This window comes from Leopardus geoffroyi, chromosome A2, assembly GCF_018350155.1.
Source record: "Leopardus geoffroyi isolate Oge1 chromosome A2, O.geoffroyi_Oge1_pat1.0, whole genome shotgun sequence".
NCBI lineage: Eukaryota > Metazoa > Chordata > Mammalia > Carnivora > Felidae > Leopardus > Leopardus geoffroyi.
Window position 1 is genome coordinate 85187833 of NC_059331.1, and position 25077 is coordinate 85212909.

Sequence of the window (25077 nt, forward strand, 5' to 3'; positions counted from 1 at the left end):
TTTCTGTTTCCTTCTGTAATAGTCTTTGAAACTCAGTGAAAAAAACACTAACATTTCATGGATGAAGAAACCAAAATGTACAAAGATTAAGTAACTTGTCCAAATTTACAGAGCTATAATCAATAAAGCTCATGGAAACTTTTTTTAGGGTTCCTTCTCTCTCTGAATGGTAATCTGCATGACGTATGAATGATAATATAAAAATATAGAAATTATATAAATATACAGTTAAATTGAAAGCCATAGGACAACAGAACTCTGAAAGCCACACATAGGTGAGATGCTTAGCAATTAATCTGTTAAAAAGTTTAAGGCAGGTATAGAGTATATTGATCTTAAAATCAAATACTGTAGAATTGTCACCAAAACGACTGTAGTTTTCAACAATTGACATCAAAATTTGAGTTATGTAGTATCTGCCAGCTGTGATGTTTGACACTTGAGGACAAAGGTCCTCCTGAGAAGTCATGTCGGTTGTTCAGCGCTGCATAAATCACTCTGTGTTTACCATTTAATGTACGCTTTGAATAAATTACATTCTTTTTAATTCTCAGCCTACTGGCAGCAATCTACAAAGTCTGTTATTTTTACTCCACCTGCATGCAAGGTCATTAAGACTCTAACCAGTTGCAGATTAGCAATCACTTCTGACCATTAACAGTATTTTTGCAAAAATCCTTGCATAGGCAAAAGCACTCTAATGGAAGCCCCCAAACACTAGCTATACAATGCTGGCCACATTGCTCATCCTTTTTGACCCTGATTTTTCACATCTTTAAATATTAGACTTATATCAGGTTGCTTCTGAAGGGCTCATTTAAAGTCTCAGATTCTTAGGAACAGCCAGCGTCAGAGCTGTAACCAAACTACCCTTACATAAAAAAAAAAAAAAAAAAAAAAAAAAAAAAAAGGATCATCAACTCATGGAATGGTAAAGAATGCAAAGATATTGGAGTTGAGTTCCTCCTGCAAGTTCCTCTTTTACATGTGAGAAGGAAACTGTAACTTAAAGAAGTAGGTGACTTACTGGAGCCAAGTTTGAGGAAAGCTAAAAATGGAAGGACAGCCTAGCGGAACTCCTGACTCTGCCTTACAAATGATCTGCCCTAAGAACATACTTAGCATTTCTGTGCTCTTTGTTGGAAAATAGCAGAACAAGAAGAGGATTTACCATTTCCTTTAAAATTAACAGCATGAAAGTATTTTTGTTTTCATCCTGGCTTCCAATGGTAATTTACATGGTCGAACCCTAAACTCCAAGAGGAGTATAGGGAGAGGAAAGTACAAATGTCACATTCTTCTCTATACTTAAAATGCTGTTCTTCTCTTTTTTATTGTAGTATAACAAGGTATCTAAGAGTTGCACTGGCAACAGTTCAATTGATATCTTCTGGAGGCAACCAGCTGCTCTTGGACGGGACATGTAAAAATAAGTGAGTTTTTCCTGTTGATTGTACACTATTACTCCTCTTTTGGGTGTGGGTAATTATTGTTCTTTGGAGAATACTATATAGTTATAGAATTATATTACAAAATATAAAATAGAATGAAATGAAACAATTTAGATGCTACCTTATAAACATAACTCTGTCTATCTGAGTCTATTTATTATAGGGCTTACTTAATCACACACTTTGAATTATTTTTTAAAAAATTGACATTATAAAATAAAAATTTCCCTGCCCCACATTGCCTTTGTAATTATTGAACAATAATGAAAATTGTAATTTTTAGTAATGTTAATACTAAAAGTCTGCATGAAATGACTCATAATTCAACTTGGGAAATAAATGTAGAGATATTGTAGTTTGATTTTATGGAATAAATTCTTTTATATTTAGGAAACATAACCAATATTTTTCTCTAATACAGTATATTATTTGATATTAGATTTGATTCCTAGGAAACCAGTTAATATTGAATAAGATTATAGCACACACTCAAAAAGAAAAGTTTCATGTAAAGAAAAAAAAAGAAATCTCACACTAAACAGAATTAAAGTTTCCAAAATTCATAATTCATATTCTTAAATTTTTGGTGTAGATTAATACTAGAAATTTACTTCTACCATTTTAGGGCTCAAACTCCATTGTCGGACTGCAACGGTCATTATTTGCATACTTACTGCACTTCTGGGATTCACATAATCAATCCCAAGGGTAGTCATGGCTTTCACAATAGCTAGGATGGATTGCAATATGTTACTGTAAATTACTGCTTTGAACTCCATGCATTCTTGCTCACTGTAACCGTTCTTATGGATGATCCTACAATTTAAACATGAAGAGCTTTTGTGAGTTGAGCAATTGATATTTTTTATAATATTAAAACACATCAATAATAATTTGCTTGAATAAAATTACAATATATATTTGTTACAAAAATGTTGTCCATATGTGTATGTTAAATCTGAACAGTTTTATGACTATGGATTTTTATTATCATTGGGGTCTAATGCACTATTTTTTGAGCTCCCCATGCCAAATATAAAGAGGAATTAAAATTTGCTCTAGATAAACCACTACTTAAAATTGGTAAATCATGAGCATGTTACTTAGAACACTTGTTTATTTTCAAAAGAAAAATTTCCAGATTCCCAGGACAAAGATACAGAGTTCTCAAATTAGTCTTTATAACATGATGTCTAGAGGAAGTGAAGTACTTTAGTAGAACATTCATTTCTTTTCCTATCACTTAAGACACACTGGAAAATAGGAGTGCCTGTTTTCTATTCATAGCATTAACAAAGGCATCTTTTTTTTTTTTTTAATGTAGGTAATTACCTGCTGCTAAATTCCTTATTTTTCCATCTGTGTACGTGCCATTAGCTCTCATAGTGGAAATGCTCAGACATTTATTTGGCTGAACTCTTCTTTTCCTTCCACTCATTCAATCAGAACTCAGTTTTACTTATCCTTTTGGAATAATAGATTAAAATAGATTTACCTTCTAAAAGCTAAAATCTCTGCATATGCTTATTACTTTATTGTCTATTGTATAATATGTTCTTGTTCCTTTCTAGGTTTGTTTGTTTTTTGTTTGTTTTTGAAGTGTCTTACATTCATTAGCCATCATTTTGGATGTCATATTATGAAGGATTTGTGTTTTATCTATACACAGAGAGACGTTAGCATGAGGAGGAAAAGAACACTAAGGCCCTTAAAGATATTAAAACCTTCAAATATAACAATTTCTGAAGTAAAAAGAGTAGAGGCAGAACCTATATCCATTATTTGTTGTTTTTAATGTTTGATTGCCAATAATTGCTGTGTTTCTATTTTCAACATGGCCATGTTTATCTTGCTATATTAAACAAGCAACTTTAATAAGTAAAAAAGTAGACCACTAAAGGTTGTGGAAAACATGCAGTAAAATGTCTTTATAGATAGCTCAAGAATAAGTTCATTAAAGAAATCTCAGTTCTTTGTCAAAAAAGTGAAATTGGGAAATTATTTAATTATTAAATTAAAATGGCAGTCAGGTTTTTCTTTCTGGAATAAGTTCTGATTCCTATCCTTTCATCACAGGATAAGGAAACATCACAAAGCAAAATGGTAAATGTATACTTTAAAAAATCCAGCTATAGTGGGACTTTAAGTAACACTGTTTTTCCAGGGAATGCACAAATACATTTCTGTGACATAGAGCTTTCTATCTGCCAGTTGATTCCTAAACCTGTTCAAATTAGTGAGCTTCTACTGGAAATTTTCTGTAACATACTGCATTGTGTACTGAAAAGAATTAATGAATGACACTTTCTCTCCTCCCCCAAAACATATAGACTAGAGCTCCACTGTCTAATAGAGTAGCTACTAGACATTATTTAAAAGTAAATTAATTCTGGGGCACCTGGGTGGCTCAGTTGGTTGAGCGTCTGACTTCGGCTTAGGTCATGATCTCACAGCTCGTGGGTTCGAACCCCGTGTCTTTCCCTGTGCTGACAGCTCAGAGCCTGGAGCCTACTTCTGATTCTGTGTCTCCCTCTCTCTCTTCCCCTAACCCATTAGCATTCTGTCTCTGTCTCTGTCAAAAATAAATAAAAACAGGGGCGCCTGGGTGGCTCAGTCGGTTAAGCATCCGACTTCGGCTCAGGTCGTGATCTCGCAGTTTGTGAGTTCAAGCCCTGCATCGGGCTCTGTGCTGACAGCTCAGAGCCTGGAGCCTGTTGCAGATTCTGTGTCTCCCTCTCTCTCTCTGACCCTCCCCCGTTCATGCTCTGTCTCTCTCTGTCTCAAAAATAAATAAATGTTAAAAAAAATAATAAATAAAAAAATAAAAACATTAAGTAAAAACATTAAAAAAAATAAGAGTAAATTAATTCCTCCTTTACACTAGCCAAATTTCAAATGCTTAATAGCCACATGTGACTAGGAGCTTCCATATTGGAAAATGCAGATAGAATCTTCCTGTCATCACAGAAAGTTCTATTGGAGAGTACTGGATTATATAGGAAGGTAGGGCATAAAATTTCACTTTTGTACAGTGTGAGAGTGTATTACAACAATGTCTGAATGTGGTACAATAAAGTAGAAAAGAAGAAGCAATAGACTTTATTGGGAGGAAGCCTAAGAGACTGGGGGGAGACTGCCTGGGGCAGTGATTGATGATCGGTTCATTATTCAAGGAGGAATAGTTATTTCCAGATAGCGAAAAGGAAGAACATTCTAGGAAGAACAATCAGTACGACCGAACAGATGGCTACAATTACCAAACTTTCAGTGTATGCCAAGCACTGTTTTAAGTGTTTTATATGACTTCTCATTTCTTGCAATAAGTAGTTTAAGGTAGGTAAAATTATTACATACATCTTACAGGAAAGAAACGTAGGCATAGATAAATGAACCCCCACCCCTAACTTAGTACACATTTGAGCAATAAACGCAGTCTGATTTTGGAGCCCCTGATCTTAGCTGCTAAGCTGTATGCCTTCTGTCATACATTAGTCCAAAGCATTATGTAAGTTCAGCATCTGATGTAGAAAGCATGAAGGGGGAGGGAAGTCATAGGACATAGGACATAAGAATGAGGAGGTAGATAAGAGCTGGATTCTGAAGTGTCTTATGTATCATGCCAAGCAGTTTGATCTTGATAGTTTGTGAACAGTACGATTCAGGAAAGACATACACTCTTTTTAAAAAGCGATCAGTTGGTGTTACTGTGGATACTGCAGTGGAGGAAAGAAGAGGGAGATAGAAAGTTCTTAGCAGATTATTGCATTAATCCACTTCAGAAATGTGAGGTTTTTAAACTAAGGCAGTGACAATAGGGATAAATAACACCCTTGAAGATGTAACTTGTGTAGATGTGACAAAACTTGGTGAGAAGGTGAGCGTCTTCATATCTACACCCAGATTTATTGCTTTAGAGGCTGCTGCTGCTGCTGCTGCTGTTGCTGCTATAATTAAATGTAGGGAAACAGGCCAGATGGAGAGATAAGTTAGTGTTGTTTTTTTGAACTGGACCTATCCACAGAATATGGACGTAGATATACCTGCTTCTCTAGTTTAGACAAAGTGAATTTGAAAGAAATATTCTAGGACAGTCTGGGACAGATGATAGCAAAAATCACTGGACCTTAGCAGTTTTCATCTGAAGGTATAGAGTAAGCAGAGAAGGGGACCTAGTACATTAGAGGCACCAGCAGTTAAGATGTAGTCAAAGAATCTGGGAGTAAAGCAGGTGGTTAGGAGGTAAACTGGGAAAGAGTTATTTTAGAAGCCAGAGTAAAGTTTGAGAAGAGAAAAGCCCAGTGCAGTCAAACAATTAAAATAAGGACTCATGAGCATTCCATACAACATGGCAATTGGGAAATAATAATTGACATTTATAGGGGCAATTTTTTTGGCATGCTGGAGGCAGGCATGATGGAAATGGTTTAAGAGTAAATGAAAGGTGGAAGAGTAAAGAGAGCTAATGTTGACTATTCCTTATAGAGTCTGCTGAGGAAAGGAGGAATAAGTAGCATCAGGAGACTCTGTTAATAATAGAAGCAATATTTGCTCATTGTAGAAAATGTGAAAAACCCAGCAGTGTTCAAAATGAAGGTTCAGTTTAACTTTAAATCCCAGTATTGAGAAGCAAATATCTTTGAACATTGTAATATTTTCTTCCATTTAAAAAAATTATCTGTTTTATTATAGTTGAGGTAAAGATGTTTATGGAATCTTGTATCTTTGTGGTGCAGTGAATATAAGTATTTTCTGCTATTAAAACTTTCTCATTTGCGTACAACTTGTAAATGGGTGTAAAATATTACAGTTGAAAAGTGGATAGTCCCATACTTTCACAATCCATTTCCCTATGTTTTATTTTAATTTGGAGTATTTTGTTTTACTTCATATATCATTATTTTAAATAAGACTAGTCCAAATCTCTCGGTGCATAACTGTTCATATTTTCATGTTTATATTATTTTATTTTTGTACTTTTAACAATTTAAGGGGCGCCTGGGTGGCTCAGTTGGTTGAGTGTTCGACTTCAGCTCAGGTCATGATCTCGCAGTCTGTGAGTTCGAGCCCCACGTCGGGCTCTGTGCTGGCAGCTCAGAGCCTGGAGCCTGCTTCAGATTCTGTGCCTCCCTCTCTCTCTTCCCCTCCCCTGCTCATGCTCTGTCTCTCTCTGTCTCAAAAATAAATAAAAACATTAAAAAAAAATTTAAATTATTTTATTAAAATTCTCGGAAATATAATTATTATTTTCCCAGGTTGCAGTGTAGATTGCAAGAGTTATTTCTATAAATCTGCTTTAACAAATAATTTTACAAGTAGTAATGAAAAATATTAACTTGTCAAACCTCACCCTTATTGAGTAATATTATTTAAAATTATTGTTTGCTAATTTACTAAGATGAAGAATAGCTCATTATAGATGTAAACAGACATTAATTTTGTCTTTGTGAATTGTCTGTTCATAGTGTCTTACCATTTGTATTTATTGGGCAGCTTATTTTTTTTCTTACCAGTCTATATTTTCTTACCAATCTATATATTATATATCTCTCTATATATCTATATATCTATATGTACATATTATTATAGTCAGTTATCTATTATATTTACTATAGATTTTTTGCTAGTTTTCTATTTTTGTTTAATTTTATTTATGGTTTAATATATTTAAAAGTTTTAATTTTTAGATAGCCAAATAATTGATTATTTCTTGTTTTACTGCATTTAACTTCACAGAGAATGGACAGGTAAAAAGGATAGGGGGAACTCAAGCATGATTTTAACGAGAAATAAAATAACAGGTGAATTCAGTGGTAGTGTTACAGGGTGTGCAAGATGATTTGGGATGCAAGGATGGAACTGAGAACACAAAAGCAGTACGAGCACTGGTCAGGATAGAGGCGTGTCCTGTTCTTCAAAGATGGGAGAAAAGGTAAAAAAAAAAAAAAAAAAAAATTGGTTGCAAGTACAGGTATCAGGGAATTTGAAAAGTGGGACTTATATAATTGCTGATATGGAACTTACATGACATTAGTACCTAAAAAGAAAGGAAAAAACTGCGTTTTACATTCTAAATAGACAATTGTATCATTAACTGGGATGATTTCCTCACATGACCTATTCCAAAGAGCAAGATCCTCCAACAGGTAATTAAAAATAAGCTAAAAAAAATGGTCATTTTCTCCTATAGCAATAGTTGTCCTTTAGAATTCTCCAGCAGTGACAGTCATGAAATCTTACATAATCATCTCCACTTATCAATTGAAATTTTATTTGTTCAGACATCATATTCTTGGATTTTAGCACCTTTATATTTGTTGTCTCATCAAGAAATTCATGCCTACTTATTTCATTATAAAGAGGAAAGAAAAATGCAAAAAAAAAAATGAAATCCATGATAGTAATAACTTTACATAAACATTTTATTCCCAGGTAGGTAAAATGCCAATTGGGTTGAAATTATAATTCCCTCCTAAATTCAAATGAATCTTTGACATATTTTGAAATGTTTATAGCTTATGGCCATCATATTGAAACCCTAGATTATACCCAGATTAATATATTTAAAACATAACTGCTTCTAGTAGGCATCTTGTTGAGAAGCAAAATAAAAAAAAATGGAAATGACAATATTACTCATCAATTATGCTCTCTGGTAAAGGGTTGGAGGGACATTTTCACAGGAATCATGACTGCTCTGCTGCTACCTGGATATATGGACCATCAATCAGATTTCAATCTGATTTCAATATTTTTCAATCAATGAAAAATATTTCTTTTAAGACTGGTCAACTACACAGACAGACATCAAATATCAAACATTTAAAATAGTGTGTACCTACTTCATTTGTTTAACAATTGTACTTTTTCCAGATTCTCCTGCTCCTGAAACAGAAAGGTGGGAGTGTTATCAATTGCTACCCCAAATCTATATAGATAATAAAACCTGTGATTATCATTTTCTGATGAGTAAATCTTTAACAGACAACTCTCCTATATAAAGAAGGACAATCATCTCTGTCAGGTCTTGAAAGGCATTAGCTGCCTACTTTCCAGGATAGCTGAAGAAAATAAAATCCCTCTATATAGTTGTTAATCCAGATATAGGTCTGGCTCCAAGATGAAGGGTATCTTCTGAAACAAGAAATGTATACTTTCAGAAAAAAAAATTATTATTGAGTTTGAACATAGTTTGGAAAGTCCATATCTCCTGGGTTTGCACCCCAAGGAAAGTGGTCCCAACTTGATAGTCTCTAGATCAACTATGTATCTCTAGATATACACTCCATATTGCCTCATATATCCTATTTGATTAAGTGGCAGTAAAAAAAGAACATGAGACAATAGTCTTTTATTTCCAGAACTGTTTGAAGCTATTCTAATTGAAGAATGGGCTCTTATCTTTATCATTATGTTTACCTTGGTGCACAGGTGTTTTCTCTTTAAATAAAGTAAGTTAATAACACTAACAACACTAAGCAAACCAAAAGAGACTACAGATGACAATGATGTAGGAATATCTGAAAATGGGATTCATGTTCCAGGGAAAGGAGCAGGGAGTGGCAATAATATAGAGAGCCAGTTGGATTTATCTGGAACATTTATTTTAGTTAATGATATACAATATACAACTTTATTTTGGTATGTTCAGCAAAGATAATATAGAGGGATGTAAAATTCACATAATTTTTAAAATATAAAACATGAACCTTTGATGAAAAAAATCTGTGATTGTTTCTAGCTGTGTCTCAAGGCCTTTTGAGTATATTTCTTGAGTCTGCCTTGCCATTAATGGGTATTTACTTGGGAAATGAAACTCAAGAAGTACTGACATGAAGTGACCTAGGTTTGTGGGATTGGCTCCGTCTCTGTGTGTGTGCATGCACATGTGTGCACTTGTGTGTTTGAGTATGGGTGAGATATCTTTGGTAATTTCTTTAGCCCCTTAATTTCCTTATTTACAAACTGAGAATACTGACCTCCCAAGATTATCAGAAGAGTATAATTAAGCATGAAATTATTTGCAAACTACAATGCAAAATAAAGCATAAAGCTTGTACTTAAGAATCCAAGGATGTAAGAAATTTTGCAGTGTTTTGTAAAGAGAACAGTGTGAAGATACCCTACATTTATTAAATAAATGATGCCAAAGCAACTGGATGTTCATGTTGGAAAAGAACACTGATTCTTACATGACAACGAAGCAAAAATTAATTTGAATTGATTCATAAACATATATGTGTTTGTGTATATACTAAAACTATAAAAGTTCTGGGGCAATACGTAGATGAGAAATCTTTGCAAACTTGAAGTAGCCAAAATGTTCTTACATAAGTTTAAAAAAAAATCCCAAACAACAAAAAGTCAAATATTGATAAATTGGACTTGATCAAAAATTTTTAAGATCTAATAGCACCATGATATCATTAATATATGGGTGTTTTATCAAGTAGGATATTACATATATATGGTTATTATATGATATATATAGTTATATTTTAAACAGGATAAATGCAATGGGACTCAGGAGTATTCAAATAAGAGTGTGTATTATAATGATGGATAATAAAAGGATGACTACCATGTTTAGATTCTAAAACGGATATGACTCTTGAGAGTGAAAATGATGAGAAAATTTGGTTAAAATTACTACAATATAGCGGTGCCTGGGTGGCTCAGTCGGTTAAGCATCTGACTCTTGATTTTAGCTCTGGTCATTATCTCATGGTTCATGGGATCAAGCCCCATGTCGGGCTCTGCACTGACAGCACAGAGCCTGCTTGGGATTCTCTCTCTCCCTCTCTTTCTGCCTTTCCCTCGCTCACGTGCATGCATTCTCTCTCTCTCTCAAAAAAAATTACTACCATATGTAGAACATATTGTATAGAGTATAAAACGGAGTATAAAAACACACTTTTTAGTGTATTTATCTATGAGTCCTGGACATGTGAAGGACGAGGTGGGGAAGGAGCAAATCAGGCAACTACTTGAACTTTGTATGTTCTGATTTCATAGACAGGAGGAAAGCAGAGTCAGCAAGAGTTGGTAAAGCCTGATAATGCAGAGTTGTTAATAAAATTTTTAGATACAATCATCAACAAATCTTGAAAGTATTGGGAAATTAAGTATTTTATAATTGATATGAAATCATATCTTTTAGAGTATATCCTCAGGTTACAATTAACCCTTATCCATAGATATATGACATTGAAGTATGGTATTGATCAAAGACCTCAATTAAAATACCAAGAGTATATTTTTAGTTTTATCTTCCTAATTTCTGTATATCTAAGAGAGGCAAAGGGCTTGGTATATCCCTGCAGCTCCAGAAATTGGGTCACAAAACATGTTCGAAGTCTCAGTGTGCCTGTTAATTTTGGACAGATTTCAAAGTAGCACAGCTAAGGCATTTTTAAAATGTCCCAGGAAAAATCCAAAATCAGGAAAACTCATAGACCTATGTCTCTTGCCAGCATGGTAGCCAACTGCCTTGTCTTACCTTTGTTTTTATATAAGCAAAAGGAATATGACTTTTGGTAACCCTGAATCTCAGAATTATATTTAAATTTATATCAAAATACATATTGAACCAGAAGACCCTGACTACTCTGTTTAAAATTTCAACTTTAATGTCACCCACTTTGTTCTTCTTTCCCTACTTCACATTTTCCTAGCACTTACTTTATTCTACAGATTTACAAATTATTCACATGCTGTTTTAAATTTTTCTTTTCTGTCTTCCAACACTGAGAGGCAAACTGCACAAGGGCAGAGGTCTTTGTTTTGTTCACTGATGTATCTGAAACACCTAGAAAAGTGCCTAATAGTAGACTCTCCATGCAACAAATGGATTCTTTAAACTCATATTTCAAAATTTTGCCCTCTCTGTTGTATATTATATTTTTCACATTGAAACATTTCTGCCTGACTGGCACTGTTTTCTTAAGCTGTGATAAACAGATATCACTGCACCCAGGTTTAATTCTACTTTACAGCAAATTTGTTTTATCTCAGGCCTATCTCAATGTATCTAGTTTCTGTAGTTCTCTGAAATACCTGCCCACCTTATATACCAAGGATATCTAGAGGAAAAGCCACAGGAAATAAAATTTCATTGCCTGGTGGTGATGTGTGGATTCCTCCTCTTGGGTAAGCCTCCAGCATACTTCTTTGTGTGGTTTTATGCAAGTGTGGTCTACATCACACAGTGTAAAATTTGACAAATGCAAAATCAACCACAGCAATTGGCTAATCGTTCTTCATAGACTTTTAAAAATATAATCAAACATGAACTGACAGATGGGGCACAGCCATCTCATTGAATAGAGATTGCTATGTCCAAGAGTAAAACCTTTGAAGATAAAATAAAAATCACATTGAAATATCACCTCACCAATTTTCAGAAGACAACTGGCTATATTATTTTGCATGGCTGAGCATTGTTTGCAAGAGTTGTAAGAACAAATCAATGAGCTTTGTACACTATCTCGGTTCGCTGGCTTCGGAAAATTTGCTATTTCATTCCAGGCTGTGAATCATTTTGAAAAAAAAATTATCAAGCAAGATTATAAAAGTGTTATTGGCAGCCCGATACTGGATGTACAACTCAAAGATTTAGAAAAATGGCAGAATAATCTGCCCCCATCCCACTAGTTTGCTTTAATTGTTCTGACAACCACAGCTGGCATTACAGACCATGAAGAAGCAAGACAAAAAAAACACACAGGAGGCAAAATCCAAGGTTTCTTTTTCTAGGGATGTAATACATTCATGCAAATAAAATGCCTCGATGGAAACCACCCCCCCAAAAAAAATCTATTCTTGGTAGTTTTTGTTTTAAATTCTCTAATAGTAGTTGTGGACAGTAGAAATTATAGCATCTTCGTACACAGGTACAGATTTGGAGAATATCTCACTTTTCCAAATATTATATATAATACACACATATATATATGGAAAACATATAAACATATATATACATATATATGTATATATATATGTGTGTGTGTGTATGTGTGTGTGTGTATATATATATATATATATATATATATATGTACATTTTGTTGTTGTTATATGGAAAAATATAGACTTACAGGGACATGGGAGCAAAGCCAATGGGCCCAACAGAAACTCCATTGCTTGTTCATGCAGGTGTATTTAGTGTTGTATTTTGTTCAATCAGAATGGAGATACTGGGGGGAAAAACTTCAGAGAAAATCTGAGACTCTTGAGAAAGAAAACTCACCTCTATTAATTTAATTGGTAATCATACTGATAACACTATGATCTGCCAGTTTCCAAAATTATTTCTGAGGCTATAGTGTACCGTATTATATATTCTTTATAGTTTAGCTGGTTATTCATGACCTTTCTTAGGTAAGCAGAATAATCACATTAAAAAACATAGTACGTAGTTTTTTTATGAAACTTCAAATGAAATAGTATTTTCTTTGGAAGATTTTACAAAAGGTATCTGGATCATTCCTTGCTCTACGTAGTGACTTCGGTCTTCTATGAGAAGGCTCAGGATAGTTAGCTACAGCATTAACAGGAAAATTCCTGAAGAGAAGTCAATCTCTCTAAAATCTTATTTTTTGAAACTCTATTATAAAGTCATTTCAGAAAGAAATTATCAAATCCCATTCTCACAATGATTCTGGGCGTTAGTTCACAATAGCCATTCCATTCTTGTACGATTAGATCATGTTACAGAGTCAAATATAGCATCAAAACGGCATGTTCACATAGAGCGTCCTGAAATAATCTCTTCCTTCCAAACTGCTCATCACTAAAATTATTTTCTGGGTCAAGGGGTACAGAGGGAATTTTACTTCTTGGGAGTAGATTATGTCTCAAATAATTAAATATTTAGGTTTATGCTTCATATTTTGACATTCAAATTATTAAGAATTAGAGATTTTATTCCACATTTTTATTTGCAAATATTAAAAAAAAATTAAAGCTATACAGTATCTATACTTGTAACTGAACTTCAGCTGAACACATTCCAGACTTGCTTGTTCAGTTGTACACCTTGTTAAAAGAGGCAAAATGAGAATAAACACTTCAACTTATGGTCATGCATAAGATTTTTTATGGGTGGTTTTAAAAATCACATAATTGTACAGTGGAATCAAACCTTACAAATCAACCAACTATGCACATCTCTTTTATGAATGAGTAGAAATTATGATACTCATCTAAAGTTCCACATCTACCTTAAAACAGAGAAACTGTGTCTTCTGACTCTCATATTAATGCCTTAGTGTTGCTTTCTTTTTAAATATGTACTGGTAATGTCAATATCAAAATTATTTCACATAAATTATTTTAAACTCCCTCACTTTAAATTAACATGAAAGCAGTGTACTTTTCATAGATACTGGAATGCAGTGTCTGCTCGTCATTCATTTATAGACTGTAGGCATGGGAGACATTTAGGTTAGCCCTTTTGAACCAACTTAATTTCAGTGCCCTCACTTTTCCTCTTCCATTATAGAGCACCAACAAAATCATCTCTCTCTTTCACAGGAAAACCCTTCAAATAATCTAGACTGAGGGTGGGAAAATGTAATAAGCATAGTCACATTTTATAATTAAACAAATGTGGGCTTGCGGTTGTTTCAGACTTTGGGTATCTTGATCAAATTTAATCAGCGTCAGTTTTTTCTTTCATAAAATGGGGCTATTAATACTTCCCTCTTAGGGTTTGGGTAGGTTAAATTACAGATATGAAATACCTAGGGTGTACTCTAACATACAGTAAGTTCTCAACATTTTCTCTTAATTGAAGCATGCTCTATCTCTTTTCTAAGAGAATTTTGAAGTTTATTATATTCCTTCAGTCCTTTCTTGTGGAGCATAATATTTAGACCCCTTACACGGGTAGCTATACCCCACTTGAAAGCCAGAGTCCTGACACACTGGTACTTAAAATGGGGCCATAGATATCAGGAGATTTATCACCAACACTGATATTCTGATGTGGTAGGATAGGAATGCAACCTAGGCTGGCCTTGCTCTTGGTACTTGTTTTTAAATAGAACACTTAATATGGACCATGAATCATTTGCTTTCTTCTTTTTTTCTTTGTACTTTTATCATATTATTTACCTATATTGAGTTTGTAGTAGTTAATGTTTTTCTATGTGTTCTTTTTTTTATTTTTATTTTTTTTTCATATCACCTCTTAGCAAACAGATTCCTTCACATACTTTGCTGGTGTTGTTTTTTGTTTTTTTTTTTTTAACATTAGTCGAAGATATCTTTTAAATTCCATTTTGCTCATTTGGACCAATTGTTTCTGCTAGTGGAAGTCAGTTGCCATTTTGACATTGTTTGTCACTATTTCCTGCCAAACCCTGAATGCTGCTTATCCACCTTCACCCAAATCCCTGGTAAGAGCATTGAATAGGAAAGGGGCAGGGGCAGGAAACTGTCAAGTCCATGAAGCATCTTAAGTCCTTGTTCACTATTTGTGGTCAACAGTAGTTAGCTATCACAACCTCTGAAGGTTGTTGTACATGCTGTTTATCTGGTTAAGAGAATTGCCTTTATACTTTGTTTGATAAGAGGTTTTATCAGGAATGGATGAAAGAAGTTTATTATTTATTTTTGCTTCAGCTCCTAACAGAATTAAAACGATTTTTTCTGTTAATGTGATAATGTAGTGGATAATAGGAATTAATGTCCTAACACTATTTTAACCATGAATTCCTGGGATAAGTTCCCCCCACATACACACACTCACATACACTTAAAAAACATTTTACACATTATTAGAATCAGCTTGCTAATATTGCCTTCGGATCTCGTATTTATGTTTGTGAGGAGGAGGATTGGCCTGTCACAGTCTTTGTTAAGTTTTGTTGTCAAGGTTATCAAATAATGCATTAAGAAGTATTTCCTAAAGAAGGTTTATATAATTTAAAAATGATTTGTTCATGAGATAATTGGTAGGATCTACTTGTAAAGTCATATTGAATTTGCAGATAAATTTGTACAGATAATAAATAATATCTCAATGTACACTTGCTTTTCCTGAATATTTTATTCTAATAATCTTGAAACCTGCAGAAGTTTGAGAAAATAGTACATTAGGAGCCCCTATTTTAGTTTTTAAATTAAAGCATAATTAACATACAATGTTATATTAGTTACAGGTATATGATATATTGATTCAACAATTCTATACATTACTCAATTGTATATATTGAATATATAATAAATACTCACCAAAATAGATATAGTCACCATCTGTCACCATACAATGTTATTACAATAGTATTGACTTTATTCCCTATGCTGTACTTTTCATCTCTGTGACTTATTTTATAATTGGAAGTTTGTTATCCTCTTCATCTCCTCCCAACTTGCTGCTCCTCTGACAACCCCAATTCTCCGTATTTAAGAGTCTGTTTAGTTTTTGTTTGTTCATTTGTTTTGTTTTTTCAATTTCACATATAAGTGAAATCATATGGTATACATCTTTCTCTATCTGACTTGTTTTACTTAGCACGATACCTCTGGGTCCACTCATGTTGCACATGGCAAGATTTCATTCTTTTTTGTGGCTGAGTAATATTCCAATATATGCACCATACCTTCTGTATCCATTTATCTACTGATAGACACTTGGGGTGATTCCATATATTTCCTATCGTAAATAACGCTGCAATAAATACAGGGGTGCATATGTCTTTTCAAATTAGTGTTTTCATTTTCTTTGGGTAAATATCCAGTGGTGAAATGACTGGATCATACGGTTTTTGTTGTTGTTGTTTTGTTTTTGTTTTGTTTGTTTTTGTATTTCATAAGCATTTTACTAATCAGAGGGTCATCAGCAGACCCAGCCCAGGAAAGCGATCACACACAGGGTTCGGGAAGTCAGCAGCTGGCTCCTTGAGCCCACCTGAGCCCCCTCCAGAGATCTGGGTCTGCAGAGCATCACTGGAGTACTTGCGGCAGGCTGCTGTGCGGGTGGTCACAAACACAATAAATTTGCTGAAGTTCATCTTCGCATCCCTGTTCTCATCCAGGTCCTTGAGCTGTTGGTTTATGGTGTATTTTTAATTTTTTGAAGAAGCTCCTTGCTGTCTTCCACAGTGGCTGCACCAGTTTACATTCTCACCAATAGTGCATGTGTGTTCCCTTCTTTACATCCTCACCAACACTTATTTCTTGTCTTTTTCATACTAACCATTCTGACTTGTGTGAGGTGATATGTCACCATGGTTTTTATTTGTATCTCCCTGATGATTAGTGATGTTGAGCATCTTTTCATGTGTCGGCCATCTGTACACTTCTTTGGGAAAATGTCTACTCAGGTTCTCTGTCCATTTTTTAATTGGATGATGATGATGATGATGATGAAGATTTGGTGTTGAGTTATATAAGGTCTTTATACATTTTGGATATTAACCTCTTATTAGAGATAACATCTGCAAATATTTACTCTCACTCAATACATTGCCTTTTTGTTTTGTTGATTATTTCCTTTGCTGTGCAATTTTTATTTTATTTTGGTATAGTCCCAATCGTTCATTTTTGCTTTTGTTTCCCTTGCCTGAGGAGACATCTCCATAAATAAATTGCTAAAAGTAAAGGCCAAGAGATTACTGCCTATGTTTTTTTAGGAGTTTTATGCTTTCAGGTCTTACAATTAGGTTAGGTCTTTCATCCATTTTGAGTTTATTTTTGTGTATGGTGTAAGAAAGTGGTCTGATTTCATTCTTTTGTATGTAGCGGTCTGGTTTTCCCAGCACCATTTATTGAAAAAGCTGTCTTGGGACACCTGAGTGGCTCAGTCTGTTAAACATCAAACTTCAGCTCAGGTCATGATCTCACAGTTCGTGGGTTCAAGCCCCGCATCAGGCTCTGCATTGGTAACATGGAGATCATCTGTCTCACTCTTTCTCTGCCCCTAACCTGTGTGTGCATGTGAGTGCTCTCTTGCTCTCTCTCTCTCTCTCTCTCTCTCTCAAATAAATATTCTAAAAAAAGAAAATTTCTTTAAAAAAAGAATAATTTCCCCATTGTATATTCTTGCCTCTTTGGTCCTAGATTAATTGATCATATAGATGTGGGTTTATTTCTTGGCTTTCTATCCTGTTCCATTGATCTATGGGTCTATTTTTGTGCCAATACCATACTGTTTTGACTACTAAAGCTCAATAGTATATCATAAAATCTGGGACCATACCTCCAGCTTTGTTCTTTCTCAAGATTGCTTTCCCTATTCTGAGTCTTTGTGATTTCATACAAACTTGGGGATAATATGTTTTTGTTCTACGAAAAATACTATTGTATTTTGATAGGAATTGCACTGAATCTGTAGATTGCTTTGGGTAGTACGGGCATTTAAATGGCATTAATTATTCCAATGCATGAGCATGGTACACCTTTCCATTGGTTGTGTTGTCTTCAATTTCTTTCATCAAAATTGTATAGTTTCCCCTCCCCAAGGAGGGGAATATAGATCTTTCCCCTCCTTGGTGGAATTTATTTGTAGGTATTTTATTCTTTTTGATGCAATTATAAATGGGATTGTTTTCTTACGTTCTTTTTCTGCTACTTCATTATTAGTGTATAAAAATGCAACTGATTTTTGTATATTAATTTTGTATCCTGCTGTTTACTAAATTCATTTATCGGTTGTAATTTTTTGGTGGAGCCTTTGGTGTTTTCTGCATACAGTAACATGTCATCTGCAAATAGTGAGTTTTACTTCATCATTAACAATTTGGATGTCTTTTCTTACTTTCTTTCCTTTTTTTTTTTTTTTTCTGATTGCTATAGCCAAAATTTCCAGTGGTGTGTTGAATAAAAGTAGTGAAAGTGGACATCTTTGTCTTGTTCTTGGTTTTAAAGGAAAAGTTTTTAGTTATTCACTCTTGAGTATAATGTTAGCTATTAGTTTTTCATATATGGCCTTTATTATGTTGAGGTATGTTCCCTTTAATTCCACTCTGTTGAAAACTCTTATCATGGATGGATGTGGTATTTTGTCAAAAGCTTTTTCAGATTGTCATTAACTTTTTATCCTTTCCTTTATTAATGTGATGTACCACATTGATTGATTTGTGAATATTGAACCACCCTTGCATCACTAGAATAAATTCTACTTGATTGTGATGAATGATTTTTTTAATATATTGTCAAATTCAGTTTCATATTTTTTGAGGATTTTTGCATTTATGTTCATTGGAGATACTGGCCTGTAGTGGTTTTGTGTGTGTGTGTGTGTGTGTGTGTGTGTGTGTGTGTGTGTGTGTTGGGGGTGGTTTTGTGTGTATGTGTGTATGGTGTCTGGTTTTGGTAGCAGGTTATGCTAGCCTCACAGAATGTATTTGGAAGTTTTCCTTCCTCTTCTATTTTTTGCATTAGTTTGAGAAGAATAGTTATTAACTCTTTAAATATTTGGTAGAATTTACTTTTGAAGGTGTCTGGTCCCAGAATTTTGTTTGCTGGGGGTTTGGTTTACTGATTCAATTTCATTAATAGTAATTGGTCTCTTCAAATTTTTATTTCTTCCTGATTCAGTTTTGGAAGATTATAAGCTCTATGAAGTTATCTAGTTTTTGTGGTCCTTCTATTTGTTTGAATATTTTAAATGATATTTTTTCATAATTTGTTGCATTTCTTTGGTGTTGGTTATTTATCTTCCTTCTTTTCTGATTTTGTTTGAGTTATCACTTTTTTTTCCTGAAGAATCTGGCTAAAGTTTTGTTAATTTTGTTTATCTTCTCAAAGAACCAGTTCTTGGTTTCATTAATCTTTTCCATTGTTTTTTCTTTGTGTGTGTGTATGTATGTCTATTTCACTTATTTCTTCTCTAATCTTTATTATCTTCTTTCTTGTATTAGCTTTGGGTTTTGTTTGTTCTTTTCCTAGCTCCTTTAGATGTAAGTTTCAATGGTTTTATTTGATATTTTACTTGTTTCTTGAGGTAGGCCTGTATCACTACACACTTCCCTCTCAGAACAGTTTTTACTGTGCCCCAAAGATTTGAGGTCATTGTGTTTCCATTTTCATTCATTTTCATGTATTTTTTTAAATTTCCATTTGTTTTTACCAGATCTTTTATCTTGTAATTTATTTCTAGTTTCATGCCATTGTGGGGGGAAAAACCCAAAAAACAGATGCTTGATATGGTTTTAGTCTTCTCAAATTTATTGATAGTTGTTTTGTACCTACTATGTGATTGATCTATCATGGAAAATGTTCTACATGCATTTGAAAATAATGTATATTCTGCTGGAGTTTTTTTGATATAATCAAATCAAATCAAATTCTGCTGGAGCGTTTTTTGATATATGATCTGTATATATCTGTTACATTTATCTGGTTTAATGTGTCATTCAAAGCCACTTTTTCCTTTTTTATTTTCTGTCTAGATGTTCTATCCATTTATGTAAAGTGCTGTTAATGTCCTCTACTATTGTGTTACTATCAACTTCTCCTTTTATATCTGTAATACTTGCTTTGCAGTTAGGTGCCTCTGTGTTGGGTGTATAGATATTTAATATATTGTATCTTTTGTTGGGTTTATCCCTTTATCATTATGTAGTTTCTGTCTTTGTCTTTTGCTATAGTCTTTGTTTTAAAGTCTATTTTTTTCTGATATAAATATTGCGACCCTGGCTTTTTATTTTCACTTCCATTTGCATTGTGTATCACTTTATTTTCAATCTCTGTGTCTGTAGGTCTGAAATGAGTCTCTTATGGGAAGTATATAGATAGGTCTTGTTTTTGTTTTTGTTTGTTAATCCATTCAGTCATGTTTTTCTTTTGATTGTAGCATTTAGTCCATTTACATTTAAAGTAATTATTGGTAAGGTATGTATTTATGGCCATTTTGTCAATGGCTTTCTGGTTGTTTTTGTAGTTTTTCTCTGTTCCTTTCTTCTTCTCTTACCCTCTTCTCAAGTTATTTTATGGCTTTCTTTAATGTTATGTTTGAATTCTTTTTTCTTTATTTTTTGTGTATCTGTTATATGTTCTTGATTTGCGATTACCTGTAGGTTCATATATAATATCTTACATGTAGAGTAGTCTATATTAAGTTAATGGTCATTAAGTTCAAACATATTCCAAAAACACAAAATATTTACTCCCCCTTTGATGTCATATATATATATATATATATATATATATATATATATATATGCATATATATGTATATATCATCATATTTTATATCTTTTATTTTCTATATCCCTTGAGTAAGTCTTGTAGACATAATAGATTTTACTGCTTTTGTGTTTTAACCTTCACACTGGCTTTATTAGTGATTAATCCACTGCCTTTAGTATATGTTTACTTTTACCTGTAAAATATTTTCCTTTCATAATTTTCTTCTAATAATGGCCTTTTCTTTTCACTCAAATAATTTCCTTTAACATTATTTGTAAGGCTGATTTAGAGGTGATGAACAACTCTAACTTTTTTTTTTTTTTTTTTTTTTTTGGTCTGGAAAACTCTTTATCTCTCCTTCTCTTCTAAATGATAACTTTGCTGGTTATAGTATCCTTGATTGAAGGTTTTTACCTTTTAGTACTTTAACTATATCATGGACTCCCTTCTGGTCTCCTATGTTTCTACTGACAAATCAGCTAATCACCTTCATGGGGTTTCCCTTGTATATAACAGTTTTCTTTAGCTGCTTTTAAAATTCTCTTTTTATCATTACTTTTTGCTCTTTTAATTATTATGTGTCTTGGTGTGGACCTCCTTGGGTTAATCTTGTTAGGGATTTTCTGTGCTTCCTGGACCTGGATGTCTGTTTTTTCCCCAGATGTTATTACTTTGATGATGTCACTGAGTTCCCTTAACCAATGTTCATTTTTTACTCTTTTTTCTTTTTGCTCTTCAGCTTGGTTGCTTTCCATTACCCTCTTCCAGATTGCTGATTTGTTCTTCTGTATCTTCCAATATGATATTTATTCCCTCTGGTATATATATATATTTTTTATTTCAGCTATTGTATACATCATCTCTGACTGGTTCTTTTTTATCCTTTATCTTTGTGAAAGTTCTCAATGAGTTCATTCACTCTTTTCAAGTCCAGTATCTTTATTACAATTACTTTGAATTCTCTATCAGACACATTGTTTATCTTTGTTTCATTTAGCTTTTTTCTGTGATTTTTGTCTTAATATTTCATTTGAGACATATTCCTCTGTCTCCTACTTTTGTCTAACTCTTTGTTTCTATGCATTAAGAAGGTCAGCTACGTCTCTTCAAAATAGTGGCCTTGTATACAAGAGGTCCTGTGGTACCCTGTATTGCAATGGTCCCCTGGTCACTAGAATCAGGTGCTCTAGGGTTGTCTCTTGTGTGACTTCATGTGTCCTACTGTTGTCACTGAGTTGCACTTGTTTTCTGCCCAGCCCAGCTATAATGCATTGGGTGCAGACACACTCAATGCCAGGGTCTGCTCCCTATGCAGCAAGTTAAGAAGCTTAGATGCAGGAACTGTGGGTGCTCTGGTGCATGAAATTACCTTCCCTTCTCCCCAAGACAGGAATCAGTTTGGAGTGGGGCTGATCTCTGCTGCGGCAGATTGCAAGATGTGGTGGGGGGCTTAGTTTCCTATTGCCTTCGTGCCTCTCCTGGAGTTAAGGCCACTGATTTTTAAAGTAGCTGGAGTTAAACCCTGCTGATTGTAAAACCTCTCAAATTGAAGCCCCACTGTTTTTCAAAGTCAGACCTTCCAGAAACTTGTCCTTCCAGTGCAGGTCCCCAGTGTCTGGGGTGCTTGGTGTAGAATTAACCCTCTTGCTTCACTGTGCTTTTGGCATCCCTCCTGTTTGTGGTTAGTCTTGCTAGGGGTTTTGTTCATAACTGTGTCTCTATCCCTCCTGCCCTTTTCGATGTGGACTCCCTTCTACAAATAACTGTGGAAGGTCTGTTCTGCCAGTCTTCAGCTCATTGTCAGAATTTGTTGTATACGTATAGCTATTATCTCAGTGTGTCCAAGGGGCAAGTGGGACCGAACACCCTCCTACTCTACTATCTTCCATATACTCCCCTGAAAACCTATCTTTTATACCCTTCACCTTTAGCAATTATTAACGTTTTGTCATGTTTCCTTTCTTTTGTGTATGTGTATGTGTATGTATGTGTGAATGTATAGGAAATAATGTTTTATATATATCTAAATTATATTTAGATATAAAATATATATATTATATGCATTCAGATGTATATAATATCCTTTGTTTTGCTGAACCTTTTGAAAGCAGACACCTCACCCATAAATACTTCAGAAGGCATGTTATAAGAATAAGATCATTGTTTTGTATAAAATCACAATACTAGTTTCATGCTTGACAAAATTTATATTAATCCAAAGTGTTATTTAATATACACTCTATATTCAAGTTTATCTGATTGTTCCAAAAAATGTTTTCATACCATATATTTCTTGGCTCCCAGATCCAAAGTTTACATGTTGCCTTTGGTTATTATGCCATTTAAATTCTTTTAATTTAGAACATTTCCATTTTTATATTGTTTCTATTTTGCTTTCATGATACTGGCATTTTTCTAAAGTCCAGGATAATTTCTTATATAGTTCAATATTCTGTATTTATCTGATTATATTCAATGTTAATGTTTTAGCATAAACAATACTGGCTTTTTTTGGTGTATCACATCAGTAAGCATATGGTGTCAGATATATTTCTATGACTATTAGTGTGTCTGAAAAACTATTTCTGTGATAGAATACTAATAAGCATCACAAATCCATAAAATTCCTAAATACCTTAGCAGGCAAACTGAGCATTTTCACTTGTAAGAAATATTGTGGCTATGTACTATCTTTTCTAATGAAATTTTATTTAAATACTTCCAACTTTTTACTTGTTTTAAAACATAATATTTAAAAGATTACATGATACATTTTAGGCTAAAAAAGGAAGAAACTAAAATGCAGAATTATGTAGTTTTCCCCAAACAGGCCTAAACTTTCTAAACTTCCATTAATTGTGGAATAGGCATGCACACACATTTTTGTATAATAGAGTTTTTTTTAAGGCCTTAGTTAATTACATGGTTATTTTATACATAGTTGATAATTGAGCAAAGGAAAACAGAGGCCTGAATATATCAAATCTCTAGTACTCACTTGAGTTGTCCCTCCTAATTTCCAGACCCATATATTCATTTAATAAATATCTCCACTTGATTGCGTTACAAATATCATACATTTGAATGTCCTAAATTATTACTCCTTTCATATCTTCTCCAATCTAATCTTTTTTCTTGTATTTCCCATAGTGATGAATAAAATGATCATTATATTCAATTCCACCTTTAATCATTCCTCCCACTTAAAACCCACATGCAGTCAGCCACCATGTTCTCTTCACCTTGTTGCCTAATGTCCCTCAAATCATACTTCCAAACTTGTAATTTCCACCTTAATTTTACAATCTCATCAAATATTTGCATAGTACTAATAATGGCTTACCTACCTCAATCATTCTCATAAAATGTTTGTCTCATAGTATGGTCAGGATGGTTTTTGACCAAAAAAAAAAAAAAAAAAAAAAGAAATCCAAGTGTTTATCATTCTCATTTGCATTCTGAAAACCTACCAGTATCTTCCTATTGACTTAAAGAAACAAGCTCTTTATGGAATGATGTGGCTTTTTTTTCACAGATCGAATGTATGTCTATGTTTTAGACACTATGAACAATATACAGAAATATTTTAGATCCTGATTCTGTCATTCTTCCATACTCACATCATGCATGCATGCATGCATTCCTATGCTAAGCCAAAGGAATTCAATGAAGAATAAAACCTGACATGTTGTTTGTTTTCATAGATCTTAGAATACAGATAATTTACAACTGACACAGATAAGAATAAAAGGCTTTGTTTTCTTGTAAACTAATTTGTGATCTTAAAAACTGAATTACCTTCTTAAGTTCTTATTTTCTTATCTATATAATGAAAATATCTATCTCATAGAGGTGATTTTATAGATTGAAAACAATAAACAGTTGAACAAGAGAAATATGAGACACATTCTGTGAGATAGAGATAAAACTCAACTTTGTGACAAAACTGCCTTAGGGCAAAGGGCAGAGAATGATCACAAAGGAGTTAAAGAAGATTGAAATACAGAGTTGATAAAATGGGAAAGAATGTAATGGGGAACCTCATAAAATTCAAAGCCTGGGGATAAATAGGCAGCAAGATAAACATGAAAAATAATTTTAAGGTCTCCCAAGATGCAATCAGTTTGCTGATAAATAAAAGAAATTTGCAAATATTGATCAAGACATGGGCAAAAGGAAATATATTAATGTCATTCTTCCAGAGGAGATAATTAATTTCTGATGCAAGGTCCTTAAGAGACAGTAGACATTGCAAAACACAAAGGCCCAAGACAAACCTCGATAAGTGAAGGCACTTAAGAATGGGGAGAGGAAGGGGCGTCTGGGTGGTTCAGTCAGTTGAGCGTCGGACTTCAGCTCAGGTCATGATCTCGCGGTCCCTGAGTTCAAGCCCCGCGTTGGGCTCTGTGCTGACAGCTCAGAGCCTGGAGCCTGTTTCAGATTCTGTGTCTCCCTTTCTCTCTGACCCTCCTCCATTCATGCTGTCTCTCTCTGT

The 25077-nt window shown here is 33.8% G+C and overlaps 1 protein-coding gene across 1 annotated transcript in view; it reads right to left on the reverse strand.

The window, feature by feature from the left end:
• The window catches only part of GNAT3 (G protein subunit alpha transducin 3), a 60486-nt gene that overhangs the window by 28094 nt on the left and 7315 nt on the right, over nucleotides 1-25077 (reverse strand). Inside the window, exons 2-3 of the mRNA XM_045494619.1 lie at nucleotides 8291-8333; nucleotides 2126-2267 (exon numbers count right to left, since the gene is read on the reverse strand). Coding sequence (XP_045350575.1) covers nucleotides 2126-2267; nucleotides 8291-8333 — 185 coding nt within the window. The remainder of the gene's footprint in view (nucleotides 1-2125; nucleotides 2268-8290; nucleotides 8334-25077) is intronic.